Source organism: Pelmatolapia mariae, linkage group LG4, assembly GCF_036321145.2.
Source record: "Pelmatolapia mariae isolate MD_Pm_ZW linkage group LG4, Pm_UMD_F_2, whole genome shotgun sequence".
Taxonomy (NCBI): Eukaryota; Metazoa; Chordata; class Actinopteri; order Cichliformes; family Cichlidae; genus Pelmatolapia; species Pelmatolapia mariae.
Genome location: NC_086230.1, coordinates 33584960 through 33611921, shown reverse-complemented (window position 1 = coordinate 33611921; position 26962 = coordinate 33584960). Strand labels below are relative to the sequence as shown.

General features: G+C 43.2%; 1 protein-coding gene across 1 annotated transcript in view; it reads right to left on the bottom strand.

The window, feature by feature from the left end:
- Positions 1-425: 425 nt before the first annotated feature.
- The window catches only part of LOC134626561 (xylosyltransferase 1-like), a 43669-nt gene continuing 17132 nt past the window's right edge, over positions 426-26962 (bottom strand). Inside the window, exons 5-11 of the mRNA XM_063472487.1 lie at positions 21186-21266; positions 20244-20460; positions 19711-19887; positions 14789-15057; positions 8156-8351; positions 5212-5548; positions 426-3441 (exon numbers count right to left, since the gene is read on the bottom strand). Coding sequence (XP_063328557.1) covers positions 3119-3441; positions 5212-5548; positions 8156-8351; positions 14789-15057; positions 19711-19887; positions 20244-20460; positions 21186-21266 — 1600 coding nt within the window. The 3' untranslated portion in view covers positions 426-3118. The remainder of the gene's footprint in view (positions 3442-5211; positions 5549-8155; positions 8352-14788; positions 15058-19710; positions 19888-20243; positions 20461-21185; positions 21267-26962) is intronic.

Below are 26962 nucleotides of genomic sequence, written 5' to 3'. Positions count from 1 at the left end.
TTGTAAAGAACGTAAAGTTTTATTTCTACAGCACACGCTTAAGAGATTAAATCGTTTATGTAAAAAGGGAAATATATGAATTAAAATGGTATTTATTAAAAATGTAAAAACTGCCTTGAAGCATAAATGTGACTTGTTTGAGATGTAATTGGTGTCACGTGGTCCCGATCATCAGGCCTGTCCTTCCGGCTGTGTGTCATCGATCAGCTGTGGTGATGACTTCATCTCCTCTGGCTGTTCTTCATTCACTGCTGATTTGAAATCCTCAACATCTGCGCGCTATTCCTGACCCTCACCGAGGAGCTCATGTGATTATTGTTATTAACAGCATCACTCGAAGTTATTCAAAGTGCTTTAGTAGATACTTGGACCAAGGATGAAAGGATCCAGGAGAGCTGATCCCAGATTATTTTTTTTAAAGGATTTTTATTTTTTTAGACAAACTGACAAAATACAAATAAGGAAACAGTTTGATCAGGATCAGCACATCCTTCTGGATCCTGAGAAATCAGGTCATCTCTGGCGGGGAGAGGATTTTTATCTTGGCTTCTGTAGTACAGCAGTAATAGTATCAGTGGTGGTGAATTTGAGGATGATGATGAAGTGTCGTACCTGGAAGAGGAATTGTAGTTCTGATTGTAGGCCGAGTTAAGAGGCAGATAATCATTTCTGCCATTCCGCCCTGCCTCCACAGGGCAACGCAGATCTATAAGTGTTTTCAATCAGCAAGCCTCAAATCCTGATTTTACTGAAGATCAATTCAAGGCCATTATGTTCAACTGAGACTAGACTGGAAAAAAATAGTTAAAATAAAACTAGTCTGTAAAATTGAAACAATTCTTGTGACTTAGAAAACAATTTTTAAAAAAAAAACAAAACAGTAAATATCGTTAGTTGTAATAACTTTGTCAAACATATGAAAATTTTCCTGATGAGGTGTTGATGGATGTGTGACTCTGGATGTTAACAGACAGAAAATGTAACAGTTTTTATTTTTTATTGTAACAGCTCTGATTTTCCTAAATCTGGTGTCTGACACACGCCCTCCATACATTATTAAAAAGACTTTAAAAATAACTGAATTAAAAACCAAAAGAAAATGAAAAACATTAGTAAATACAAAGCTGCACCGACTCTGGGTCACATGAACGTATGACATGAGGTCCGACACAAACTAAAAGGAGATTGTTTTTATTTTTTAGAAATTGTACTTTAAAACCACCGAGATCATTTATAAGGCATTCACAACAAATCTTTGTCTTTAATTTTTCAGTTTTTAGACATTACAGACGCTTTCAGGAGGGTTTCCTAAAGACAGGAGAACAGCTAAGGCACAGCAGCACAGCTCCCAGCGAGAGACGACGATAAAGAGGAGACGAAGGAACAGGCTGGGCGGACATACGGACGGAGCCGCGGCGAAGCACAGCGGGACGCCCTCGGCTGGGACCGTCCTCCAGAGTCAGAACATCTCAGGAACGTTTTCACACAACGTCACCACTTCTGCGACACCGTCACAGTCCAAACATCTGCATCTTAATACTCATTAACTTAAAAACTGTACATCATCTGTCAGGTTTTTACAAAATACAGCTTTACATAGATTCGTTCGATATATGAAAAATACACACCGGATGTAAAAATGGCTCTGAATCTTCAAATTAGGTTTGGATTTGAATAGAAAAAATAAATGAGTTGAATTTGGTATTAAACTGCAGAGGTTTTAAATTCAACACATTACGGCCGCTTAATGTAACGGTAAATAAATGTAACCCTCACAGACCTGCGTGGAACCGACACGTCCTGTTCACGCCCCACACGCTCAGAGACTCTTAAAACTCATTCAGAGCTGCTGGGCTCCAGCTTTGGTCCCATTTATGTAAAAAAACAAACAAAAAAAGAAAAAGTTTTGAATAAGTTAGTCGGGTAGCCGTTTGTACAGCAGAAAGTTTGTCGTTTTTTAATGTGTGCAGATTAAAGGAAAGAGGACGCGGATCTCTTCCAGCACAGCGGACGTCTCACTTCAAGTCTGAGGGATTCAGACATGGCACAGCAAGAAAACACGAATCGCACACAGAGCCCGAACAACTTAAGAAAACTCATTAAATATATTCTGTCCATAAATTAGCACTTTAAAAGATTAATCATAATTTCCCCTGATACCCAACTGGCTCTGTGAGAGAACATCTGTGGTTGCTGAGAACTGATTTTAGGCTCATTATCTCTGGAAAGGTGGTTAAAGGGAAAATCATTGATACCGTCGCTGCAGTGGGATTTCCATCTACAGCTGATTCTTACTGGCAGCTGCTTCTGTGGATGATTCATACAGACACGGCATTGATGTAAAAAAAGAACATTTTTACAGTTAAATGTCAGCAGTTATTAGTTAAATATTTCTAAATTTTACTTAAACCGATTTTCCTTTTTAAAGAAGAAAAAACACGGAAATTTTTCCAGCTCAACAGGACATTAAAAAAAAGCTTTCAGAAATCACATACTGTGCTTTAAAGTGGGCTGTTCTGCTCCCTTCCAGCTCTATATTTTTATTCTTGGACTCCATTTGCATGATTCAGTGTTCAAAATAATCTGTTTATCTCACAGGCTTTGTGCATATCCTTTCTCACTGACGTCACACAGAGCCAAAAAGAAAAAAAAAAATCAGATTTTATTTTTTAAGAGGCTGATTTTGGGTTTTAAACTAGTAGCGTGGAGAAATCTCATTCTGCGGTGATCCTTAGAGGCTTGATTCAGGTTTACGTTGTAGTTTTTAAATAATGGGCCTAAAGAACGAGCAACCACGTCTGTTTTCAGCATGTGACCCTAAACTCAGGGAGACACTCGTACAACAAGAGGTATAAAGTTCTTCGAACACTCTTAACACACTTTCACTCACTCACTCGAGCACGCACAGTCCTAAATAAAAGTGAGAGCAGACCGAATGAGGACTGAAGGAGAAGATTTTCCTCAGTGTCTCTTCCCACTGTTCCCTCTGATGCTCCATCTGTCCTCTCTGTTCACGCCCACAGACTTTAAATAAATAAATACTGGACACAAACGGGACGTCAGCCCCGTGTTTTCCTTCATTTTCCCTCGCCTCATCCTCCCTCAGTCCGTCCGCCTGCTACCTTATCCGCCCGTCCTCTCTAGGCAGGCTCAGTTCGGATTTCGGATCGGGGCTGGCGGAGCTCCACGCGGTGAGGCGGCAGCGCTGCATGACCGGACAGGCGCTGGGGCCCATCGAGCAGACGTCTGAGGCGGACCAGTAGCCCTCCAGCAGCCCGTCCAGCCAGCGACGCAACGGCGCCCCCGTCAGACTGGCGTTGGCCTCGGCCTCCTCGACAGCGCCCAGGCTCACCGGCAGCTGCAGGACCGGGTTGAGGCCGTGGAAGCTCTGCTCCATGTAGGAGTTCTTGGCTGGTCCGCCGTGCAGCCGCAGAGCGTCCTCTGGAGTCCAACAGCAGAAGGACAAAGAAAGTCTGAGTTAAACTGTAGTCATGATGGGGGACCTGAGCTGCCACAAAAAGTAACACCGTCTACGTAAGACGCAGGTAAGAAAAAGCAGGTAAGCACAGAAAATGTTTATCCAAACATAGACGCACATTTCATTTATTTTCAGGTATCTTTGGTTCCCCTCGGCCCAAATCCAGACTGAGGTGGTCTGGTCCAAAGACTGTATATAAAAGTTGGAAGCAATAGTAGGATCTGAGTGAGAAACTAACGGATGCTGCACACGAGGTTAGCATTCTGTAAGCTTCTGCTTTATCATCCTTCAAGTCATGAAAAGGGTCTTTCTCAGAGTCAGTCTCACAACCAAGAGTCGCCCCCTGCTGGTCATTACAGGGAATGCTGGTTTCACTACAGAACAAGTAGCCATTCAGGATCAGAGTTATAACAGCTTTTTATCTTTTACACATTTTTCTGAATTTTAAAGGTTTTTTTTAGTCGTTATTGCTTAAAAATGTTTCGTAAGTTTCACAGTAAGTCTTCATCTTTTTAATTACTGCAACATGAGGCATATTTCAAGAGTAAAATTTAAGAAGCTTGCAATACGAAGAGCCACTTTTTAAAGCCTGCTGACCCGCAGTCCTGTGCATGTGCAGCAAAGCCTCAGACGGGCTGTGCAGACAGATCTGACCAAATCCAAACCACTTAACATTTTTAGTTTATCATTAATTATAAAAACCATGTTAGGAGTGGACATTTCAAACAAAAATGCTGCAAATTTTACTGTGAACTGTTTAGCTTTCTAATAAAGTGCTTAAATGTAATTAATGATTATTGGTGGAATAGTTCATTAGCGAGAAGCTTGAGGAGTCTTCTCTAAATTAATTGGAGGTGAATGCTGTTATTTTAAAGTACAGCCACCAGTTACAGATGCCTGTGCATGCAACAACAGTCTGATTGGATCACGTCACGCACCACCTGCACTTCATAGCAGCGCCCTGTAAAACCTCGGTGTCTATTCGTGCACCGAGCTTTACTTAGTCATGCAGTTATCCCCTGAATACCCACACATGGCCCGAGGAGGTCAAACAAACAGACCGTTAACCCGGGGCAGGCTAATTCGGACAGAGGTGACCCCGTGTGGGCGCGAGAGGGCGATTGGATACGACACTATAAATACATGTTTGCATGGTGCTGACAGCTGTGACAGGAGGGCCTCTGCTCTGTGTAATTTAAGTACTGGCTATTATCTGCTATTGACATGAACAAGTATGAAGATATAATTTTAACACTTGTTTCCAGGAGAGTTTCTGAAGGCCGACACTTTGTGCCAGGTTTAAGCCTAACTTGTTTAATTATTACTTTGTACAGCACTTTGGTCGACTCTCGGTTGTTATTAAATGTGCTTTATAAATAAATAAATGAAATGAAATAACTCGCTGTGCATGTAAGTGAAATGAATCCAGTGGATAAAAGTACTCTGATTACTAAGAACACACGTTTTCTTTTAACCACCAATGAATTTCTACTAAAGTATGAGGCTGTAAACTTTAGTTTCTGTCCACCTAGTAGCCAAAACAGATGAGAAAACTTGCAATGATGTGTAAAAGTCCAAGTCTGACTCACAAGCACAAGAACAAAACAGAGACTTCCCATCCCAGGGAGGTTTTAAACCTGCACTCTTTCTTTACAGGTAGAGCTGCCTTGGTGCTGTATATTTCCTGGAAACCCTGCACTCGCTTCTAAGCAGGATGAGGTCTGATCACCCACCTTGCTGTATCGGCCTTTGCCTGTGAAACTCCAGAGGAGCTACGATGAAGCTGGTCTGGCCCAGCGGGCTCCAGTGGTGCAGCACCCTCAGTGTCCACATGCCGGGCCTCAGCGGGGAGGTGAGAGGCGGCCGGTAGTGTGTGACCTCAGCGGAGGCGTCCACCAGGATGTCGTAGGTGGCGGCGATGACGTTGGTGGGGTCGATCCAGACAATCGTAGCCGTCAGGTTGCTCTGGCTCCGGCTCCAGCGCTGCACGGCCACCGGCTCGTCCTCGGGCCCCAGGAGACGCCCCCAGTTCCTGAAGAGACGCTCCTTAGGATCCCAGTCGGTCCCCACCTGAACAGCGGAAAGGTCAGAGACGACTCTTAAAGCTGTCTATACGAATGCGCTGCAGCTTGACAGAGTTTAGACATCGGTTAGAGAAAGGTGCACGTGAGACGCGTTTACTGATACGAGACCCTGAGAGCCTACCAGCTGTCCTCCAGGCTCGATTACTCCAACTCTCTCCTCTCTGGTATCAACAAAAAGTCACCCTCTCACCTCCAGTTAGGCCAGAATGCACCAACTCAGCTTCTTTACTGGTTTTAGTACTAGTTCAGGCCGGTTTTGGCTTCCTGTATATTTTTAGAGTTCACTTTAATATTTTACTGATCACTTTTAAAGCATGTCATGTCTGGCCCCAAGCTACACAGCAGAAGTGTCGACTCCTGGGCCTCAGAGCTTCAGGCTGGTCCCGCGTGGCTGATCCAATCTAAAGCTGGCTGGTTTTGCCACCAGGGCCCCCGGCTTTGAACTGACCCGCCCGATGAGATCGAGCTCGCACAATCAGTGACCTCCTTCTATCCAAGAACTCGTTTTTATAGACTTTACGTCACACTGTTACGCGTGATGTCGTTTCCTTCTGGCTGTTGTCTTGTGACAAAGGAAAACTTTACAAAGTATTCCAACTGGTTTCTCCTGAAACTGGCTGAAAATGTGTGAAAGCTGCTCTAGAATACGTCAGCGTCACTGAAGGGGGCTGATCTGTTAGCGTTCACTGTTGGTCTGAGCTGCTTTAATTAACCTGTTCTAGCCGGTCATAAAACCACAACTTAACATTTCTGCAGCAGAAATATTGAACTGTTGGAGTCCCAGCATGGTACAACTGTCACAGTCACATCTACAGTTGTTTGAGGCTATTGGTCGTGTGTGTGGGATGCTCTTGTTCACGTCTCTGCTGTCTTTTGTTTCTCTGGGGAATGTAATCCTGTGAGATTGGAGATTCACTCTAAATTTTTATACAAACCGGATTCCAAAAAAGTTGGGACACTAAACAAATTGTGCATAAAAACTGAATGCAATGATGTGGAGATGGCAAATGTCAATATTTTATTCAGAATAGAACGTAGATTACAGATCAAAAGTTCAATCCGAGAAAATGTATCATTTTAAAGGAAAAATATGTTGATTCAAAATTTCACGGTGTCAACAAATCCCAAAAAAGTTGGGACAAGTAGCAATAAGAGGCTGGAAAAAGTAAATTTGAGCATAACGAAGAGCTGGAAGACCAATTAACACTAATTAGGCTAATTGGCAACATGATTGGGTATAAAAAGAGCTTCTCAGAGTGGCAGTGTCTCTCAGAAGCCAAGATGGGTAGAGGATCACCAATTCCCACAATGTTGCGCAGAAAGATAGTGGAGCAATATCAGAAAAGTGTTACCCAGCGAAAAATTGCAAAGACTTTGCAGTTATCATCATCAACTGTGCATAACATCATCCGAAGATTCAGAGAATTTGGAACAATCTCTGTGCGTAAGGGTCAAGGGCGTAAACCCATACTGGATGCCCGTGATCTCCGGGCCCTTAAACGACACTGCACCACAAACAGGAATGCTACTGTAAAGGAAATCACAGAATGGGCTCAGGAATACTTCCAGAAATCATTGTCAGTAAACACAATCCACCGTGCCATCCACCGTTGCCAGCTGAAACTCTACAGTGTAAAGAAGAAGCCATTTCTAAGCAAGATCCACAAGCTCAGGCGTTTCCACTGGGCCAGGGATCATGTAAAATGGAGTGTGGACTGTTCTGTGGTCAGACGAGTCACGATTCGAAGTTCTTTTTGGAAATGTGGGACGCCATGTCATCCGGACCAAAGAGGACAAGGACAACCCAAGTTGTTTATCAACGCTCAGTTCAGAAGCCTGCGTCTCTGATGGTATGGGGTTGCATGAGTGCGTGTGGCATGGGCAGCTTGCATGTCTGGAAAGGCACCATCAATGCAGAAAAATATATTCAGGTTCTAGAACAACATATGCTCCCATCCAGACGTCATCTCTTTTAGGGAAGACCCTGCATTTGTCAACAAGATAATGCCAGACCACATTCTGCATCAATCACAACATCATGGCTGCGTAGGAGAAGGATCCGGGTACTGAAATGGCCAGTCTGCAGTCCAGATCTTTCACCTATAGAGAACATTTGGCGCATCATAAAGAGGAAGGTGCGACAAAGAAGGCCCAAGATGATTGAACAGTTAGAGGCCTGTATTAGACACGAATGGGAGAGCATTCCTATTGCTAAACTTGAGAAACTGGTCTCCTCGGTCCCCAGACGTCTGTTGAGTGTTGTAAGAAGAAGGGGAGATGCCACACAGTGGTGAAAATGGCCTTGTCCCAACTTTTTTGGAATCCGGTTTGTATTTTCACCTACATGTTTTTCTATTTACCTGCTTTCTAATTTTTGAATATTTGCTTTTAGTCTTTGTTTTTACTTCCCTGCAGGGATCAATCATTTCTTAGACTTAAATTCAAAACATTAAAGCATCCTGGGACATTTATGTAACTGAGAATATATTAAGGCATGTAAACTGAGGTAATAATAAACACAAAACAGCGACTGCAGAACGATTTCCAGGTTTATGTTTAGTTAAGAGAGTCCTCATAAAGACACAAGTCTGACCTGGATGTGTTGGAGCCTGTTAGCGGCATGTGGAGAGCTGGTCAGGGTGAAGTGGTCTTTGGGGGCTACCCAGGTCTCCAGGGTTTCCAACTGGTTAGAGGCTTGGTTGGTAGCCACATGATGGACCAGGTAACCCTGGTACTGGTCGGACAGGAAGTAAAGGTGCACAGACACCGGGTGACTCACGCCGACGTACCTGAGAAAGGAGAGAAAAAAAAAGAAAAAAGCCCCAAAGCATATTTAAATCACATATACAATAAAGTAGATACAACTTCCTCCCCTGACTCCTAACTGGTCCCAGCAGATGGCTGCCCCTCTCTGAGCCTGGTTTCTTCCTGTTAAAACAGAGTTTTTCCTTCCCACTTTCACCAAGTGGATCAAAGGGTCCTCACCTTACAATATAAAGCACCTTGAGGTGACAGTTTTTGTGATTTGGCGCCATATAAATAAAACTGTATTAAATACACATCTTTATAAAATCTGGAACAGTCTGAGTTTACAACTGAAACAATGCAAAAGTATTCATAGATTTAAATTCCTCTACAAACAGTCGGTTTGGTCACAGTATACTTAATGATGGTTTTAGTGTGCTCTGTAATGTCTGTTCTCTTACCATTGCTGGTATGGATTCCAAAAAAAAAAAAAAAAAAAGTGTGTGCGTATGTATGTACATGTGTGTGTAGATATATATGTATGTATGTATGTATATGTATGTGTGTTTGTTACCATGTAATTGCCTGTTACCTGTGGTAACGCAATTTATAATTAATATATTCTGTATTCAGTTATGAAGGTTCTATTTGCTGTTTGCGAGCTGCCGTTGAGATGCTTGCATGTGCCCGGGGCTGTTGATGGGTTTGTTTGGTTTGCAACGATGGGCGTAGCTGCGGGAAGTTTATTGTTTTTTTGTTGATGAGTGAGTATAGGGGTGGGATTTAATAAGTTTTCTTCGTCCCACTCCTTTTCAGGAAAATTTTGTTTTTTGTTTTGTGCACTTTATGTTCAATATATGTATTTTTGTTGTGCCTGAAATGAACAAATAAAATAAAAATAAAAAAATAAATAAAATAAAAAAAATTTATTTTCCCCGTGTTATCCTTCAAGACAAAATATCTGATTTTATTAGTATCAGAGAACACATGATGCTTTGGACAGGAAGTGCAGTTTGTTACAATGCAAAAGTATCAAACTGCAGTTCCTCTAACGTCCACTAGAGGCAGTCTCAAAGCGAGTCGGTTTAAAATACCCAACTTTACAAGTAAGATGTTTACAGACTAACACAAAAATGTTTGTTAATTTAATTAATTAAATAAAATGATTTTTTTAAGGATCTCACTAAGTTGACTGTCAGGTGGATGGCACAAGTAACTGTAGCTGTGAAGCTTCACCTCACTGGAGTCCCTGAATTGGACCTCTGGAGTATTTGGAGCATTTGTAATACAATCATCTGACCAATAATTTTGCTGCTGTGCAGTTAATTGTACTGACATGCCACCCAAGAAGTCTGTGCTCCAGTTTTGATGAGTGAAATTCTAGGATTTTAATTGGATGTTATTCAGCACTAATTAGCAGGTATCTGTGTCTGCCCACATAGTCTATGAATGCAGTTTGCTAACCAAGCCGGCTAATTATCTGGCACTCCACCCGCTGGTAATTTCTGTCTCTGAAAAAAGCCAGCATGGCTGAAGCAGTAATGCTGGGCCTTCAAAATGTAACCATCTTGCTCTCAACAGCCATCTTTGATGTACAGTCTATGTTAATCCTACGTTTTCCCATTAACTACAGAATGGATCAAATGGACATTTGATTCAAACATTATTTATCCATAAAACTTCATCTTAATGAGTCTGGTGATCATCTGACATTTCATGTACAGGAAAACCAGTGACGTTTCCACAGATGGTCTGTGTTCAGTGCAAACGATGGGTACAGGAAACGCTTTAAGCATTACTGTACAGCAGGGTGGGCAACTCCAGGCCTCGAGGGCCGATGTCCTGCAGGTTTTAGATCTCACCCTGGGTCAACACACTGAATCAAATCAGAATCAGAATCAGAATCAGAATCGTGTTTATTTGCCAAGTATATGTGCAGACAAATACAAGGAATTTGGTTCCGGTAGATGGTGGCTCTCGAGCACAGCAATGTAAATCACACACACACACACACACACACACACACACACACACACACACACACACACACACGTATCTATATATACATTACACATGCATACACATACATACACAAAGCTGTGTAAACCAACTATAAATAACTAATCTAAACGTATATACATAAAATACAGAAATGAAATGAGGTGGAATGAATACCACGGAATGTACATAAGGTGCAGTTGCAGTCTGGCAGTGGGAGCAGTGTGACAGGTCAACTGTTTAGAAGGGAGATGGCGAGGGGAAAGAAACTGTTCCCGTGTCGGGTGGTCCTGGTCTGCAGGCTTCTGTACCGTCTGCCAGAGGGCAACAGATCAAAAAGTCTGTGTCCAGGGTGTGAGGGGTCTGTGACGATTTTCCCTGCCCGTTTCCTGGTTCTTGAGAGGTACAGATCCTGGATGGAGGGCAGGGGGGCGCCGATGATCCTTTCTGCTGCCCGTACAGTCCGCTGCAGTCTGCTCCTGTCCTGTTTGGTGGCTGCACCATACCAGACTGTGATGGAGGAGCACAGGACAGACTCAATGACTGCAGTGTAGAACTGGATCAGCAGCTCCTGTGGAAGACTGTACTTCCCCAGTTGTCTCAGGAAGTACATCCTCTGCTGGGTCTTTTTGAGGATGGAGTTGATGTTGGTCTCCCACTTCAGGTCCTGGGAGATGGTGGTACCCAGGAACTTGAAGATCTTCACAGTGGATACAGGGCTGTCTGATATGATGAGGGGGAGCAGTGTTGAGGGATGTCTCCTGAAGTCCACTGTCATCTCTACAGTTTTAAGAGTGTTCAGCTCCAGATTGTGCTGACTGCACCAGAGTACCAGCCGCTCAACTTCCTGCCGGTATGCAGACTCATCACCATCCTGAATGAGGCCAATGACGGTGGTGTCATCTGCAAACTTTAGGAGTTTTACAGCTGAGTTCTTGGAGGTGCAGTCATTAGTGTAGAGGGAGAACAGTAGTGGTGAGAGGACACATCCTTGAGGGGCACCAGTACTGAGGGACCGAGTTTCAGAGGTGATCTCCCCCAGCCTCACTTGTTGCTTTCTGTTTGTCAGGAAGCTGGTGATCCACTGACAGGTAGCTGGAGACACGCTGAGCTGGGAGAGTTTGGAAGAGAGAAGTTCAGGCACGATGGTGTTAAAAGCCGAACTAAAGTCCACAAACAGGACCCTGGCATAAGTTCCCGGGCGGTCGAGGTGTTGCAGGATGTAATGCAGCCCCATATTCACTGCATCATCCACCGACCTGTTTGCCCGGTAGGCAAACTGCAGAGGGTCCAGCTGGTGGCCTGTAATGTCCTTCAGATGGGCTAACACCAGTCGTTCAAAGGATTTCATGACCACAGACGTCAAGGCAACAGGTCTGTAGTCATTCAGTCCTGTGATGGTGGGTTTCTTGGGAACAGGGATGATGGTGGAGCGTTTGAAGCAGGAGGGAACTTCACACAGTTCCAGGGATCTGTTGAAGATGCGAGTAAAGATGGGAGCCAGCTGTTCAGAACAGGTCTTGAGGCAGGAGGGTGAGACACCGTCTGGTCCGGGGGCTTTCCTGGGCTTCTGTTTCTGAAATAGTCGGCTCACATCCTCAGTGTGTATTCTGAGTTTCAGGGAGGAGGGAAGGGGGGTGAGAGGTGTGATGGAGGTCGTTGAGTCTGGATTGGAGAGGGTGATGGTCGTCGTTGAGTCTGAAATGGGGAGGGTGGGGGTGGTCGTTGAGACTGGATTGGGGAGGGGGAGGGTGAAGGGGGGAGAAGTGGAAGGTGTGTTGGGGGTCATTGTCTGAAGCAGTGTCTCTGGGGAGGGGAGGGTGAGGCGTGGGAGTCTGTCCGTCTCAAACCTGCATGATTAGTTCATTACCAGGCCTCTGGAGAGCTTCAAAGCATGTTGAGGAGGTCATTTAGCCATTTAAATCAGCTGTGTTGAATCAAGGACACATCTAAGGATGTGACTGTTCTCCACATTAATGCCAATCATTTGGCTGCAGCCTCAATTACAACATTCAGAGCTTCTGATAATTAGATTTTAAGGCTTACAGAGTCTGTTATTGCCCTTTCTCCTGTTTCCAGACAGTCTTTTCTGCATTTCCTTTTCTTCTGTTGTGTACATACTGTTGCAGTAGTGCTCGTATATAACATAAACTCAGGCTTTAAACTCTGTAAATGCTCAGATTCAGACAGTTTTCTGCTCTTTAATCTGTATGTAAAAGAGTCCTTAATATGTTAATTTTTCTGCTCTGATTGTGAGCACGCACTTCACCCCATCCTGCTACGATTCAGACTTTCTGCTCTGAAGGGGAAGCCAATCCTATTAAAGACAACTCAAAGAAAGAGAGAAGGGCGCTGAAACGGCTCGTTTCAGACAGAGGATGGACTGGCCAGTGTTCACTGACATAGATTAGGATTATTTTGAATCATGCAAAGGTACTTTGCTCCAAATGTGAAACCAGCTCTTTGAAGAATGACATCAGGTCGGCTATCATTCATTTCCTGATGAATGGCCTCACCTTATTATCAAAATCGTCTTTCAGGTGTTTATGTCTGTTTCTCCTTTTTCATTCGGACTGGCAGGCGAATCTTTTTCCTGGAAAACACTTTTTCTTAATGTGACAGCTCGAATCCCTGAATCTCTACAGAGGATGTGGAGAATCTCCAAGGATCTGTTAAACCAACTAAAGCACCACTGTGAAGGGAACCGTGTCTGCCTGCTTTCAAATGCATCTATGTTACTGCAGACATGGTTTTAGAGGTCTCTGACTGAAATCACAGGTTGAAGGAAACAGACTGGCCCTTTCTAACCACCCCCTACTTCCCCTTGCACACACGCACGCACACACACACACTCCCATAATGCTGCCCCCACCCATGCCAGCCACCAGTCCCCACCCAAGCTCCAGCAACAAGTACCTCCTTGTACCTACTGTGGGTCTGTGAGAGAGACGGAGCTGGAAAAATCTAGCCTGTGCAGAAACTGAAGCCTGATTGTACAAAGGAACAAGCTCGCCTTATCTTCATATTTAATTTGGACTGCACAAACACCAGCGGTGGCCAGTTTGGTGGAAAGACATTTCATCTGCTAGTCCTCCCCTTTCCCCTGAGAAGACGACTGCACAGTTTCTTTCTCTGCAAAAAGCACAATTTACTGGCACGGCCAATAATAACAGTGTGTCACACAGAGACTGATGGAAACTGATGGAGGTGATACCTGCACCTCTGCTCCAGCCTCTGACAGCCGTGCAAACAGTGAGCTGGACCTGATGAGACGAATGCTTCTAGATGTTGAGTTCAAACCAACAACAGCTTCATCTTCATTTTACAGTTTCAAAGTTCTTGGAGTTCAAACCTGAAGGCTCTGCAAACACTGCACTGCATGGGCGATCACGTAGATAATAAATGAGAACGGTGGAAAAAAAGGGATCCTGAGACACGATTACACCTGTAGATGGATGCTCTCCCATGCAATACCCTGTGCTATTCCCAGTCTGACTGCCCCGGATAAAGCCAAGGTTTTTATCTCATTTCCTGCCTGCAGGTGAGGAGCTGAGCTCGAAAAATAACCTGAGCAAAACGACCCCAAATTCCCTCTTTACAAACCAAAAAGAGGCTGTTTGGCTGACGTGTTTGGACTCTTTAGGTAGGCCAAGTTTTCAGTATGATTTTAATTAAAGCTTGCACAGCGCTACATTTGATTAATATAGAGAAAGCAGTAAACCTGAGCAACATTACTCATTTTCACATCACATCCTTTCCAGTCTGAGCTTCTGTAAACATCAGCTGACAGAGGTGTGAGAGAACGTAATGCCTGATGCAGATGGATCACACGATCATACGTTAGCCGGTTTGAACCTGTCAGTGACGTCAGACTGGGCCAGTGTGCAAATACTGCAGCTCACAGCCGGGCACATTTACTGCTACTGAGTGGGCATTATTCCTGCAAGCTCCATTCATGCAGACCCCTCACCGAAACCACACGGAGCAGTTCCAGTATCGAGTGGCTCTGAAGTGGATCGATTCCTGCTGTGTGGCATTTGTGGAAAATATCCTCACAGAAGTGTCCATGTGTGAAACGGTGACAGTCAAAAATCTGAGCTGTGAGAATCATTTTTCTGCTAATCCGAAAATGTTTTTCTGTTGATGCCGTGAAGCAAAACACTTCCTGTTTGTTTGTAATCTACCCTGAAGTTACACGTCATGATTCGATGCACTCTTAACGTTTATGTTCCCATTTGTGGTTATTGGTGTTAACAAAAGAGCCTTTGGATGCTTCTGGGACAATTTTGAACCCCAGTGCGTACGTGTATGCACACACACACACACACACACACACACACACACACACACACACACACACACACACACACACGCCTGGGATTTCAGCAAGTAACCGTGTGGTTGGTTGGGCTCTGGTGCAAACACACTGCCACACATATCAAAGCCCTCTTCATGCATGGGAGCCCAGCACCCTTGTTCGTACCTGCAGCTGTTGTCGCTGGGATGTCCCTGGAGCGAGCTGGCAGCGCGGGACAGTCCCATACGAGCAAAGGCGTGGTAGTGGGTGAGCGCAGAGTCCGACAGTCCTGCGGGTCCGTCTGTCTCTGCCTCGTAGATGTTCTCCCAGTAGGCCTGCAGACCCGGTGTTCCCGAGGCGAGAGCTCCGAACAGGTAGGCGTCCAGCTGGCTGATGATCTCCTGACTGACGCTGGCCTCAAACTTCCGGGCGAAGAAGGTGGGTCTGGATGCTTGCTGCGGTCAGGAGAGACAAGACGAGGAGGGATGAAGATATGTGCACAATAAAAGGCAGTTTGATGGTCACAAAGAAGATATTTTACTTTTTTCACTGACTCACTGGTTGAAATGAGTCCAAACACAAGGAACACAATCCCATGGTGCCTTGCTGTCACAAACAGGTTTATTCATGCTGTTTACGTCCAGCATACCTGCAGGATCACTGATGTTTACCAAGAAAAACACGAAGCACAGTAGCCTCAGTCACTGCTTTCTGCAGCTGTGAGATGAATGTTGTAATGAAATGCTGCAGTAAAAACCCTGAAATGAGTCAGTTTCTGCAGTCTGTTTACCACCAGCCCGTCCAATTATAGCCAACAGCTTCAACACCGAAGCCATTACTTTACCCACGTTAACTTCACAGCTACCTCTGCATTTGACCATTAATTCGATGTTTAGCCTCTTTTATAATGTCTCCACTGTACTGTAAGCCATTTATCCATCAACATCACTCACAGATAACAATTTCAACCATTTAGCTTCACTTTCAGCGATTTAACTCACTGCCACATTAAACTATTTACGTTTGACGATGCACATTTAAACCTTTTACCCTTTACTTTCTGCTGTTTCACCCATTTACAATTATAAGCATGTAAGATTTATCACTAAAAAGCATTAGAAATAATAAACCAAATAATGTCCTTGTTTCTTGTAACAATTTCAACCATTTATCCTTTACTTTTAAGTATTTTAACAATTTATCCATTAAAGTTTATGGCTTCTATTCACATATTTTGTTTTCACTTGTTTTTAGTCACATGACAACATGTCCAGATGTTTTAGCTCTGGAATTTTTATACAGATAAATAGAAATTAAAATGTAAACAAACATCAACTCATCACTCAGCAGCTACAGAGCCACCGAGCTCATAATAAGGACAGTTTCAGTCAGCATATCTGATACTGATGATCACTATTTAAGTCAGAAATCTCCAGCATGCAGCTTCACACGTTAAAAACTGTCATTGCAGTAAAAGACTCTCACCATCACACACATTATTTTTTTAAACGCGCACTGAGGGAAAAACATACTTTGCATCATTTTATTCTCAGTGAAAGGACGGCCCGGGAACACATTAGTCCATGTGAAAACCCTCTGAGTCAGCACATTCCCAGACAGCTTACCCCGGCCTACACCTGATTCTAACCTAAAACCAAGTCTGGAAACCAAACGCAGTATTTTGAAGGTCTGCCATACGATGTTCTCACTCCCAGGCTCCAAAACTCAAACCACTCCCAACAGACAGACACCAAGTCTGACATCATGCTGGGATCTCAAAGGAAACATGAACGGCTCCTTCTTTCCTAAAATAGCCGTGATGGGAAAAAAGACACGAAAATGATCAAATCAGACTGTAGTAATAAAAGTACCGAGCGAACATTCGCATTGACAGCTTTATGAGGTCGCCACCTGGACTGGTTTCCAGTAAAAAGGTGAATCATGTCAAATATTAACTGGTGAAATTTCTCGTCTCATGAATGTAATTTTTATGCCACAGCAGAGAAACAGCTGCTGTAATAATCTGTATTATGGTTCAGCTCCTCAAAGGAATAAACATTTAAAACATTTTGAGGTTTTTGAAGACGCAGACGGTGATGGGACGGCATCACATCTGGTTTGAGCTCTGCTGGTTTTCAGCAGAGATAAATCAGATCGTCAGGTCCTGCGAGGGCTATCGATTCATGCAGGTCATAAAAGTCTGGAGTTTAGGAGCTCTTTCATAAAGGTGTCCAGTGTATGACCTGCACTGATACACTGGATCCTTATCATTGAGAATTCAAAGAGCTCTTGGTTTAGCTGCCAATCATAAAAAGCAGAAGTGCTCAGAACATGTGGGACAGAAGTGACAAAGAGGCTGAGAGCAAGAAGAAGAACTCCTCCAGACTGCAGGAAAGAAGGGCGTGGCTACATGATGTCACCAGGAGGGTGTGACCTCACCACGCCAACTCGGTGGGCTCCGGCAGCACCGGCGAGCCAGGAAACCCCAGACTAATGAGAAGGCCTGAGCAGCCTGCAGCGGGGCGCTTTGTTCCTCTGAGAAGTTATTCTGGGTGATTTGTAGCTAAACAACAGTGGAAACCACTAGTTACAGAGTCAGGGAGCCTTTTTGTTTCATCCATCATCAGATCAGAGGGAAATCATATAAATCTACCTTAACTCCGTGCTCTCCGCTGTGCCCACAAAGGTCAGACAAGACTCTTATGCTGGAGCTTTATTTAGCCCAGATATATCATCTTTAACCCTTTTATCCTTCAGGTTATTCCAGGAGAGCCGTATTCCCTCATTATTCCCATTACTGATTATTGTTGGCAGCAGTTTGTCCAACAGAAACCAAACTAAGCCTTCAAACTCCCAACCTGACATTTAAAGTGACAAATAAAGCCAAACATACTCAAGCTTCCCATCAGAGGAACCTAATGAAACCACAGTATTCACATTTCAGACGCTGGCACCAGTGAAGTCTTTGCTTTTATTTAGAGGATCTTGTCACGTACTTTGGTCAGTTACAAGTCTGCACATTATCTGTGAAATGGTTTCCAACTGATTTAAAGAAGTCAATAACTAAAAGAGCAGTAACTGATGAGAACTAATGCTGTATATGTAAACAGTTTGCTACAAATGACTGATTTTTCAGTGCATTTTAGTATTTTTTTATTGTGGCCTAGTCTAAAAACTAAAGCGTATGTACATATATGTCCTGTGACCCTTATATCCAGGACTCTGAGCCGCTTTTCCAACTGGCAAACCCGACATTATAATAATGACAACCTTGAGAAACCTCAGCAGTGAGTTTTGGGGAGCTACCGAGCTCTAAAAATATTTTTGCCATAAGTGCAGAGCCTTTTCCAGGATCAGCTCTCCTTACAGAAGCCATCAGCAGCCCCACCACAGGCGCTGTCCTCAGGTCTGTTGTTACAGCGAGCTGAGGACCGCCTGCTGGAAGTAAAAGCAGCACTGCTAATTTGTGAATGCGAAGCTATTCTGGTCTCTGGTGACTTCAGGAGGAAAAGAAGGCGGAGTTTCTGAGACATGATACGGCCACAAATTTACCAGATTTCATGAGTAAATCTCAAAAAAGTGTCAAGTGTGGATTTATCCAGACTTCATGTGTTCTCACACCACCAATCATAACTGTGACAGGATCTTCTTACAGTCACTCATAATGGCTGAGACTCTGTTTTTAGCCAGAGGTGGAAAAAGTTGCATCAGTACAACAGATCTGACTTTAGGTCGGGAACAGCAGGAAAACGGGAGGCTGGGTGGGTTCCAAAGCAGCTTGCAACTGTATGCACGCTAAACTGCAAACGGTGAGCTTCACTCGTCACTGGCCTGCGTAAATTAATGATGTAAGTTTGGTAAATATTAGGAGCAAAAGTTGCCTCTCTATCAGGGAACTATTGTTGAAGGGATTTGGTTCGTTGTTACGAATTTTTGAGGGATGAATTATTTGTTCACATCAGATCGGGTCTCTCTTTTCTGCAGGCATCTTTACTTCTGAATGTGATTTTTCAAATTCAGTTCAATCTTTAACTGTTAACAGATTTCTCTGTAGGGCTTCCCAAGGTTTTTCTTTAGGGGTTTTAGGGGACAGTACACATTAATCAAGAGACATTAAAGAAAATGCTAATGTTTTAGCAGCTAATTCATAAACACAGAGTCGACCTAAAATTCACAAGTTATTTAATACAAACAAACAAAAACAGCCACACAAACAGTCCCTCAGTTTCCCACCAAAATGTAATCTACAATAAGACGTCAGAATAAACTTGTCTGGAATTCAAATCAGTTTTTGTGTAGTTCTGCTAAAACAAAAACCCCACACACACAAATGTCACTGGTGTTGCTGCCTCTTGTGTGATTACTGCCTCTGTATACAGGAAACCTGGAAATTCACATTTTGTACTTCTTATTCCTCAAAGCAAATGTTTTTAATGCGTTTGTGGTTATATAAGATTTAAACATTAAATATATACATGTTCATATGTCACGTTTCAGTCCGAGTCTCTGATTGGTTAGTTGTGTCCCATGTGATCGAGGAAGCTCTTTGGTTAAGATGAAGGGTTTTGCTGACTAACCACAACCCCTGAATGCTCAAACAAGAAACTGTCCAGAACATTAAACAGTTAGATAGTGTTTAAGTCACCTACAGACTAATGTTAATGATATTATTGATGCTTCAGGAATCATTAAGGTTGTATTAATATGTGAAGATGTAATGCAATGATTTATTTTTTGCAGTAACAACAGTTTAAAGAGAAAATCCCAGCAGGGAAGCAGGCAATGCTAACGTCCAGGTTAGCCTACAAAAGACGTCTGTGCACATCATCCTGACAGAAGAAACAGGAAGTCCAGCTGTGTGCAGCTGGTTCAGGCTGAGCTAATTCTACTAGACCATCATATTTCATAGACACAGTCAGCAACTCATTAAACTCAGACTCAAGTGGAAAGTGTTTGCTGGGATGTGAGCCGGTGTTACAGGACTACTCACTCCAAACACAAACCACAGCACAGACACGAGTGTCTGTGCTGGTCTTTTTTATGCTGGGCCCTGATTGGCTCTAAGCCAGCTGTGATATCACATGATGCTGCACAGTGTGGCGTCCTACCTGGAAGCGTGGCAGATCTGAGGGCTTGAAGTCGTTGGGCGAGCAGCCGCACCAGTCCACGATGTGCTTGTACTGGCACTTACATCCCAGTTTGCGGTTCCAGTTGGTGAGCCTCAGGTTGTTGTCCACCATGGTCTCACAGTGGGCGCTGTTCTCCAGCACGGTGTGGAAAAAGGACTGGAGGAGGGAGAGATACGTTTATCAGTCATCATCGTTTGGCTGTTTTATGCATTTAATGCAGAATAAAAAACCCAAAATCTCGTTTTGCTTTTTGACTTATCAAATATATAAAAAAATTTTTTTGATGATAAAGAGACTCGTGAAAAATTAGAAGTGTTTCAGGTTTTTCAAATATTCCTAAAGTGAGCTGAAATAAAACTGAAATATTGCCTCATTTTAAGAGAACAGACTTGGAGGATGTCCCAGGATCATTTCTGCTGGAATACTTTATATGTTTTCTTGTTAAAATGACAGACTCTGTATCGGCGTGGCGTGTCTGAAGAGTTCTATACATATGTGTGCGTGTGTGGTACCTCGGCGGGCAGCAGCGTGTAGGCGTAGAAACGCTTCATGCTGCCGACCAGCTCGTCCCTGGAGTTGACCACATAATCCACAAAGCGCCTGTTGAGCAGGAACCAATCAGAGCCTCCATCCACAGAAATGCCCTCTGGGATCTTTCGATCTCCAAGACGCCACATGTGGGTGTCGCACTCGTAGAAGAGACGGTCCAGGCCCTGTTTACGGATGAAACTGAGAGGACGCTTACGATCATTCAGCCTGAAGCGTGCTGTAATGAGGAGACAGCTAAAGACTTACAGAATAAAGATTTCTTTAAAAAGGCCCAAATAATGACACCCTTTAACCTTTAATGTTATTTATTTTACTTAATGCAGAGTAGACCAGATTTTATTGATGTCCAAGTTCAGAAGAGTTGTAAACTTCTTCCCTCAGTCTATTCTGTGATTCAAAGCCTGGAGGATGAGGGGCAGCAGCCAGTGCTAACCGTAACCCTAACAGAGTGTGGTGTTTAGCCCACATGTTGTATTTAGGTCTGTTTCTTTTAATATGATATTTCATATCAGCATCTGACACTGCGACACACACAGGCTTATGTAAAGAACCTGAAAGCAAGCAGTGTTTCCTTCCCACAGATTTCCTTTCTGTGAATGCAGCCAAAGATGTTTCAGTGGAACTGCGCTGGCCCCTCAAGGGCTTTCCAGGAACCGAGCTTTGGTTAACTTGGACATAATTTTGGGATCATTTTCTTGAAGCGCAGGAGCATTTCCAAGTATCTCCCCGCTTTACGCTCACAAACGCCGAGAGCTTCAAATCGTTGTTCCATGAATCCACGATTCAGGTTCAGCAGCTCGGCCCGCAGCCCAACGTAACGCTGAGTTATTGTGCAGCTTGTTTTTCACTTCATTGCACTCAGTGTTTTAATAAAGGCCCGTGGGGCACACAGCGGACTCTCTTACCGCGCGTTGTCTCTGCCGTGAGATTTGATGAAGTTCATGTTGCGGTATTTGGACAGGAAAGCCACCAGCTGCTCGTTGGTCCTGAGGAGAGACGACAGCTGTGAATCATCAGATCAGACTCCATCTGACCGGGAGGTGCGGGTCACAGAAACAAACACACCCCGGCCCCATGCTGCGAACACTGCTGTGACTTATGTGTTTGGACCTCAGTATCAACAGTTCCAGTCTGTTTATGTCTAGAAGACAAGCAGTTTGACAGCAACAAGGTTTATAATGTTCAGGTTGTGATGTCACCATGAGCTTCAGTGCTGCTGTTCAAAACGTAATATTAGGACAACTACGGCAAAGATGACGATGAAATGCAGAGAAGATGTTCACATTTCCACTCAGGATGATTGTGACACTCTTATTAAGGCGCCATCATCAGGTCAGAGCTGTAAAATGAAACATCTGCTGGTTTTTAATCCCTGTTGTTAGCAAACAGTTTAACAAATCTCGGCTAAACGCAGAGCTCTGATCTCAACATCGTGCAAGTTAGTCTGCTGTGACGAAAGGGGAAAAAAGGAAAATATATCAGATATACAAAAACACAAAAACCTAAAACCAAACCTGGATTAAACAAGTCTAACGTGAGTCTGAAGCCTGTCCCACACCTCGTGCAAAACCAGCTGGAGCTTCATCCAAAACAGAGTCTAGGTGTTTGTTTTTACAGTTACAGTAAAAGCTGGCGTGTGAAAAGTTACCGTAATCAACTAAAATAATATAAAAGCTATCAGAAACAACACCGTGCTCTCACAAAGGTAAAAGACGGTTAATTTTGTCAAGTGTTACTCTTTAAAATTACTCTCTAAATATCCTCCTTTAGAAAATAAAAACACTTTTAAACAGCAGCAGTCCTAATCCAGGCTCAAACCAGGTTTAATAATAACAACTCCAACACGTCGGAACGGCCCACCTGTCGTGTGACCCCAACTTTAAACTATTCATAGGACTATTTCTGAAAGCATCCAGACTTCAGCTGCTCATAACACCAAATCAGACGGACACTGAAACAACACTGCAAGAAGTTTTCATTCTTCTATTTCATCTATCGAGCACCTTTTTATCTTATAGAGCTCATTTATTGTGTTGTTTTTCTCATCTACTCTTTACACTGTGTTGCACTGTGCTTATTTTTATTACATTTAGTAACTGTTTATTCTTTTTTTTGGCTTTATTGCACTTTTTGACCTATTTTACTTTGTAGTTCTATATTCAGCCTTTACATGGTGTTCGATTGTTTTTTATTTAGATTTTTACTGACTGCGATCATGCATTTAATTTTACTTTATTTTTCTATTTAATTCTTTTGTGTCATTTTTACCTCATTAGAGTTATTTTGTCATAATGAGCTGTTCTACTTCCCAACGTTCCTTGGGGGGATTAAAATAAAAATAAAAATGTTATTTTATTTCCTCCTATTCTAGTTATAAAACCATTTTGACTCGAGTAACTCTACTCTATTAAGCTGTAACTTTATTTTTTTTAAACGCAGGAATTTCCCAACTTTTGGAATAAATAAATCGGATTTTAACTCATCCTGTGTAATCATAACAGTCTCCCATTATGTAATAATTCGTTCATATCTGATCCTGACATGATGTCGTGAGCGTTTGGCCTCCTGAAGAAACCAAACATTTAGGTGTCTGATGAGGACTTTAAACCTTTAACGGCCGTACGTGTAAGCAGGATGCTGTTGCTGACGAAGGATGCGGCTCTTGTTGTAAACTGTGCAAAAACAATCTTCCATTTAGGGGAATCGAGGTGATGCTGCGTGGCTGTTTTTTGGGACAGCTGCCCCAGTTTGTTTACTTCCTCTTCCAGTCGAGGGGAAGCGGCTCGGCTTCAGCGCGAGGCCTGAAGCGAAGGCTGCACGCTCACACCGACTCTCCCAGCATGCACAGCACGAGCCTGGTGTCGGCCCGAGCTGCAGACAGGACAGCAGACGCACAGATCGCTTTGATTATGGCTGATTACAGTCGTTAAGACGAACCGCAGGCGTGCATGTGTGCATCTGTGGCCGTGTTTGTGTTGCTGCTGTGCACAGCAATCTATAGCTGGTCGTATATCAGCAAAGATTTCTCACATGTACAATTTACTTTGGTAAATTATATTTACAGATGTGTTAGCTGAGGAATAATTTCACTTTTTGACAGCTTGTTTTTTCGGATGCTTTGACATCTATTAGGGCTGAAACTGTTTTGTTCCCTTCGTGTTGAGACACATGAATTCGTGTTTCTTTGCTGACTCACTGTTTATATACACTGACCTTTTTTTCTAAATAATGTGATTTTAACTATAAATAAATCATTTTAGAAGGAAACTCAACAATAACAGAAGAGTTTCATGTTATCGTCTTATTGTTTTCTTTCATTTGTTTCTTAAATGTATGAACGACACATTTGTAACATAAACAGCTGGAAAATCACCCGTTTGTATTTAGCTCCTAATCTGAGCTGATCACAGTTACTGGGTTGGCACATCTGTCAAAGTGGCCAGCAGTGGTGAGTACATACAGTCACTGCATGACGGTGTGTCCATGGACAAAACACTAAAATCATCTTTTTGTCTTATTTTGTCCAAGAACAAAGATAAAAACATGATCCCGCAGAGCAGTGCTGTGTCTCCACAGCTGGCCCACAGCTGGCCCCAATTATTCATGGAAACATACCTTTATCTTTTTAAAAAACAAAAAACAAAAACCTGTTTGTCACAATCTACATGCAAACACTACAGCTTGTTTTAAAAAACATCTGATTAGGTTTTTGCCTGCAGATAGACGGGCCGTCCATGACTCCCTGCAGTGTGCCAACGTTCACACACACGTGCAAAGATATCGTGACGATGAAAGATGAAAGAACTGCATACATTAAGTATATTTCACCTTCCTCCTCAGCTGGATGAGGACGTTCCCCTGTCTGCTAAATCGGATTCTTCCACAGCCTCTGTCATTTAGCCGTCATCTCATTGTCAGAACAATATAGTCTTATTCTGCCAGTGTTCATCAGGACCAGTGATCAATAAACTCATTCCCTACTTATCCACATCTTCCAAAACCTTTCCTCACCCCTGCTCCAGACTCTGGACACTTCATGGCACCACAAACTCCACACAAACTTCACAGTGGATCTTAAGACTGACTGCATGAGGCCACGAGAAAACAGGTCTCGAATCTCCTGATCTGTGACCTTTCTGATGGTTTTATGGTCTCAATCTCCAGTTTCAAGTCTGATTAAATTCAAAATGATGTAATCTTTTTGAATTATGGTCCACATTAGGGTCCAAGAATCAGATTATGCTTTTGGGCGGGTCTAGTTATGACAGACATGTTGCAAACATCCGAGCATGTTGCACAAACACTCTTCTTACGAGGGGCAGCCAATCAGAAGGTGGTTTGCTTTAAGTGGGAGGGGCTAGAAGATGAGTTGAGGAGCTGCACAAAGAACCGTGAGAAGATAAACGAGGATCATTTTGAGCTGCGACTCATTCAAAGCACCTCTAGTAGCGTCCAAGAATAATATATAGTGTGACGGGTTCACTTTGAGCTCCTCTCTGTCCCGATTAACTGAACGTCCTCCTCAGAGAGCGGACACCCTGACGCGCCCTCCTGCTGTGCTCATGCACATTTCTGTCTGCTGCTTTAACAGTTTAAGAGTTGAAAACTGCAGAGACTGATCTGCAGTCTTACTGTTTGGAAGAAACGTTTGAATGTTTAAGTGAAGAAAGAGAAAGCTGTGTGACCCCCTCTCCACAGAGAGCTGCCATCGCTCATGACGCCACAGCTATCGATGGATGCTGTGGTGCTAATGCTGCAGCTGTGTTATGGATTTTAGCCAGAAGCATGTTCAAACCATTGCTGTTATGGAGGACAGCAGGCCGGTGCTGTGTCTGCGTGAGCTCACGAGGACAGAACGATGGAAAAGAAAAAAGACTGAAAGATGAACACGTGTCATCAGTGGAGCTCTCCACAGAAACAGCTTCGTTTAGATGAATGCTGGCTTTAAACAGTCAGCTCAGCATTAGGACTCCAGTTCTGATTTGGAGAAGTAAATAAATTTGATTGCATCTGTGAGGCTTTTAGCTCTCGGTCCAGACTCCAGGATGTGGAAATCTGAAAACACCACTTTGCTGTTTCACTGTGTACAAAGTAAACAATGACCTCAGCTGCTCAGCCGTCCACCAGTAAAGTTTAAACAACCTTCAGTCACCTTTAACTTTCCATTTAAAAGCTAATATCAGAGTAGCCTCAGGCCTTTCAGGGTGACAGCTTTCTCTTTGCTTTTCCATGCACGGTTTGTTTATGTTTGTATTTATGCTGTGTGTGACTTAATTAGTTCATGTATAGTTTATATTTCTATTAAAACAGCAAACTAACCGCTGGAGGTAATAAAACAAATGACTTACATCCTGAGAGGAAAGCAGGACGGAAACTTTCATGGATTTTATCAAAGAAACTGATCGATGCATTACAAATGTTGTGTCTTCTTCCATCACAGAGAAGAATGTCATTAGCAAGGGCCGCAGCCACATGCTAATGACATGTTGGTGTGCTGCGAGTGTGCACGCCATCGTGCTATTTGCCTGCACTGTTGTGCTCATGTTGTGGACCGTGGCCGGTCACTGCACAGAGCCAAGCATGCAGAAAATCTGGCTGATTGATCAGCTCTGCAAAGAGGTTCAAACTGAATGTGAAAGTGATATTTTTGAAGTGATACTTTTACCTGTTTTTACAGATTACAGAAAGTGGGAAAATGAATAAAAGCTCACTTGAATGTGAAGATTGTAATTCTTATTTTGTCTCTTTCTGTTAACAACCAAAGGACAGATTATCTTTAAATAAACGTTAAAGAAAATTTGGTTTCTCTCTTTTTCAGACTATTATCTGTACACCATAGATATGGTCCTGTGGGAATATTCCACCAGAGCGGCAGATCCTGAAAGACTCAGACCAGCCACGCCACATCCAAAGTAGACACGGAAACTACCTGCGTTTCTGTGTCTACACCACTAAATGAGTTTCTGTCATGCAGCTGAACAAATGTACCTAATAACTTGGCTTTTATATTTACATATATACATACAAATACTGTTATGCTGTTTGATGCCGTTTTTATTCTTCTCACTATATGGTGTCATAGAGAGGCGTTATAGGTCTCAGGAACAGAAGCTCCACCCACCTGCCGCGCCAACCCTCTGTTTATGAGGGGCAGCCAATAAGAAGAAAGCTATAGTATGCCTCTGTCACACAAGCACATACCAAAATGCCTGTGGATGCGATGGATAGAGCTAGAACCAATTAGAACAACTGTGTGATGTAGCTCTGAATGCCAAAACATTAAGAACAGGCTTGAGTTTGGTTTTGTCCGAGCAGCGTGGGTGGAAATGTGAGCTCTGAGATTCGTCTGCTTCCAGGGTTAAACTCCTCAGCAAACTGGTTTAAAACTTTAAGTCATTCATAAATATTTACAAGAAATAAGAATGTGGATCAGATAAATACTTGAAGTTATTTTAGATCCTTTTCAGAAAGGGCACAAAGACACTGGCTATTGATTCGTCTGAATGCAATCATACTTTTCTCTTAAGATTTGCACCTAATTGTGGACTCTGTTGAAACTGATTAGGTCACAATGAAATCTGAGAAACTTAAACCAATATCCTGGCTGAGGTGCATTAAAGTGCAGTAGAGCTGATTCCTTTCACATGTCACCCATCTGTGACCCTCTGACATCCCCAAAGCC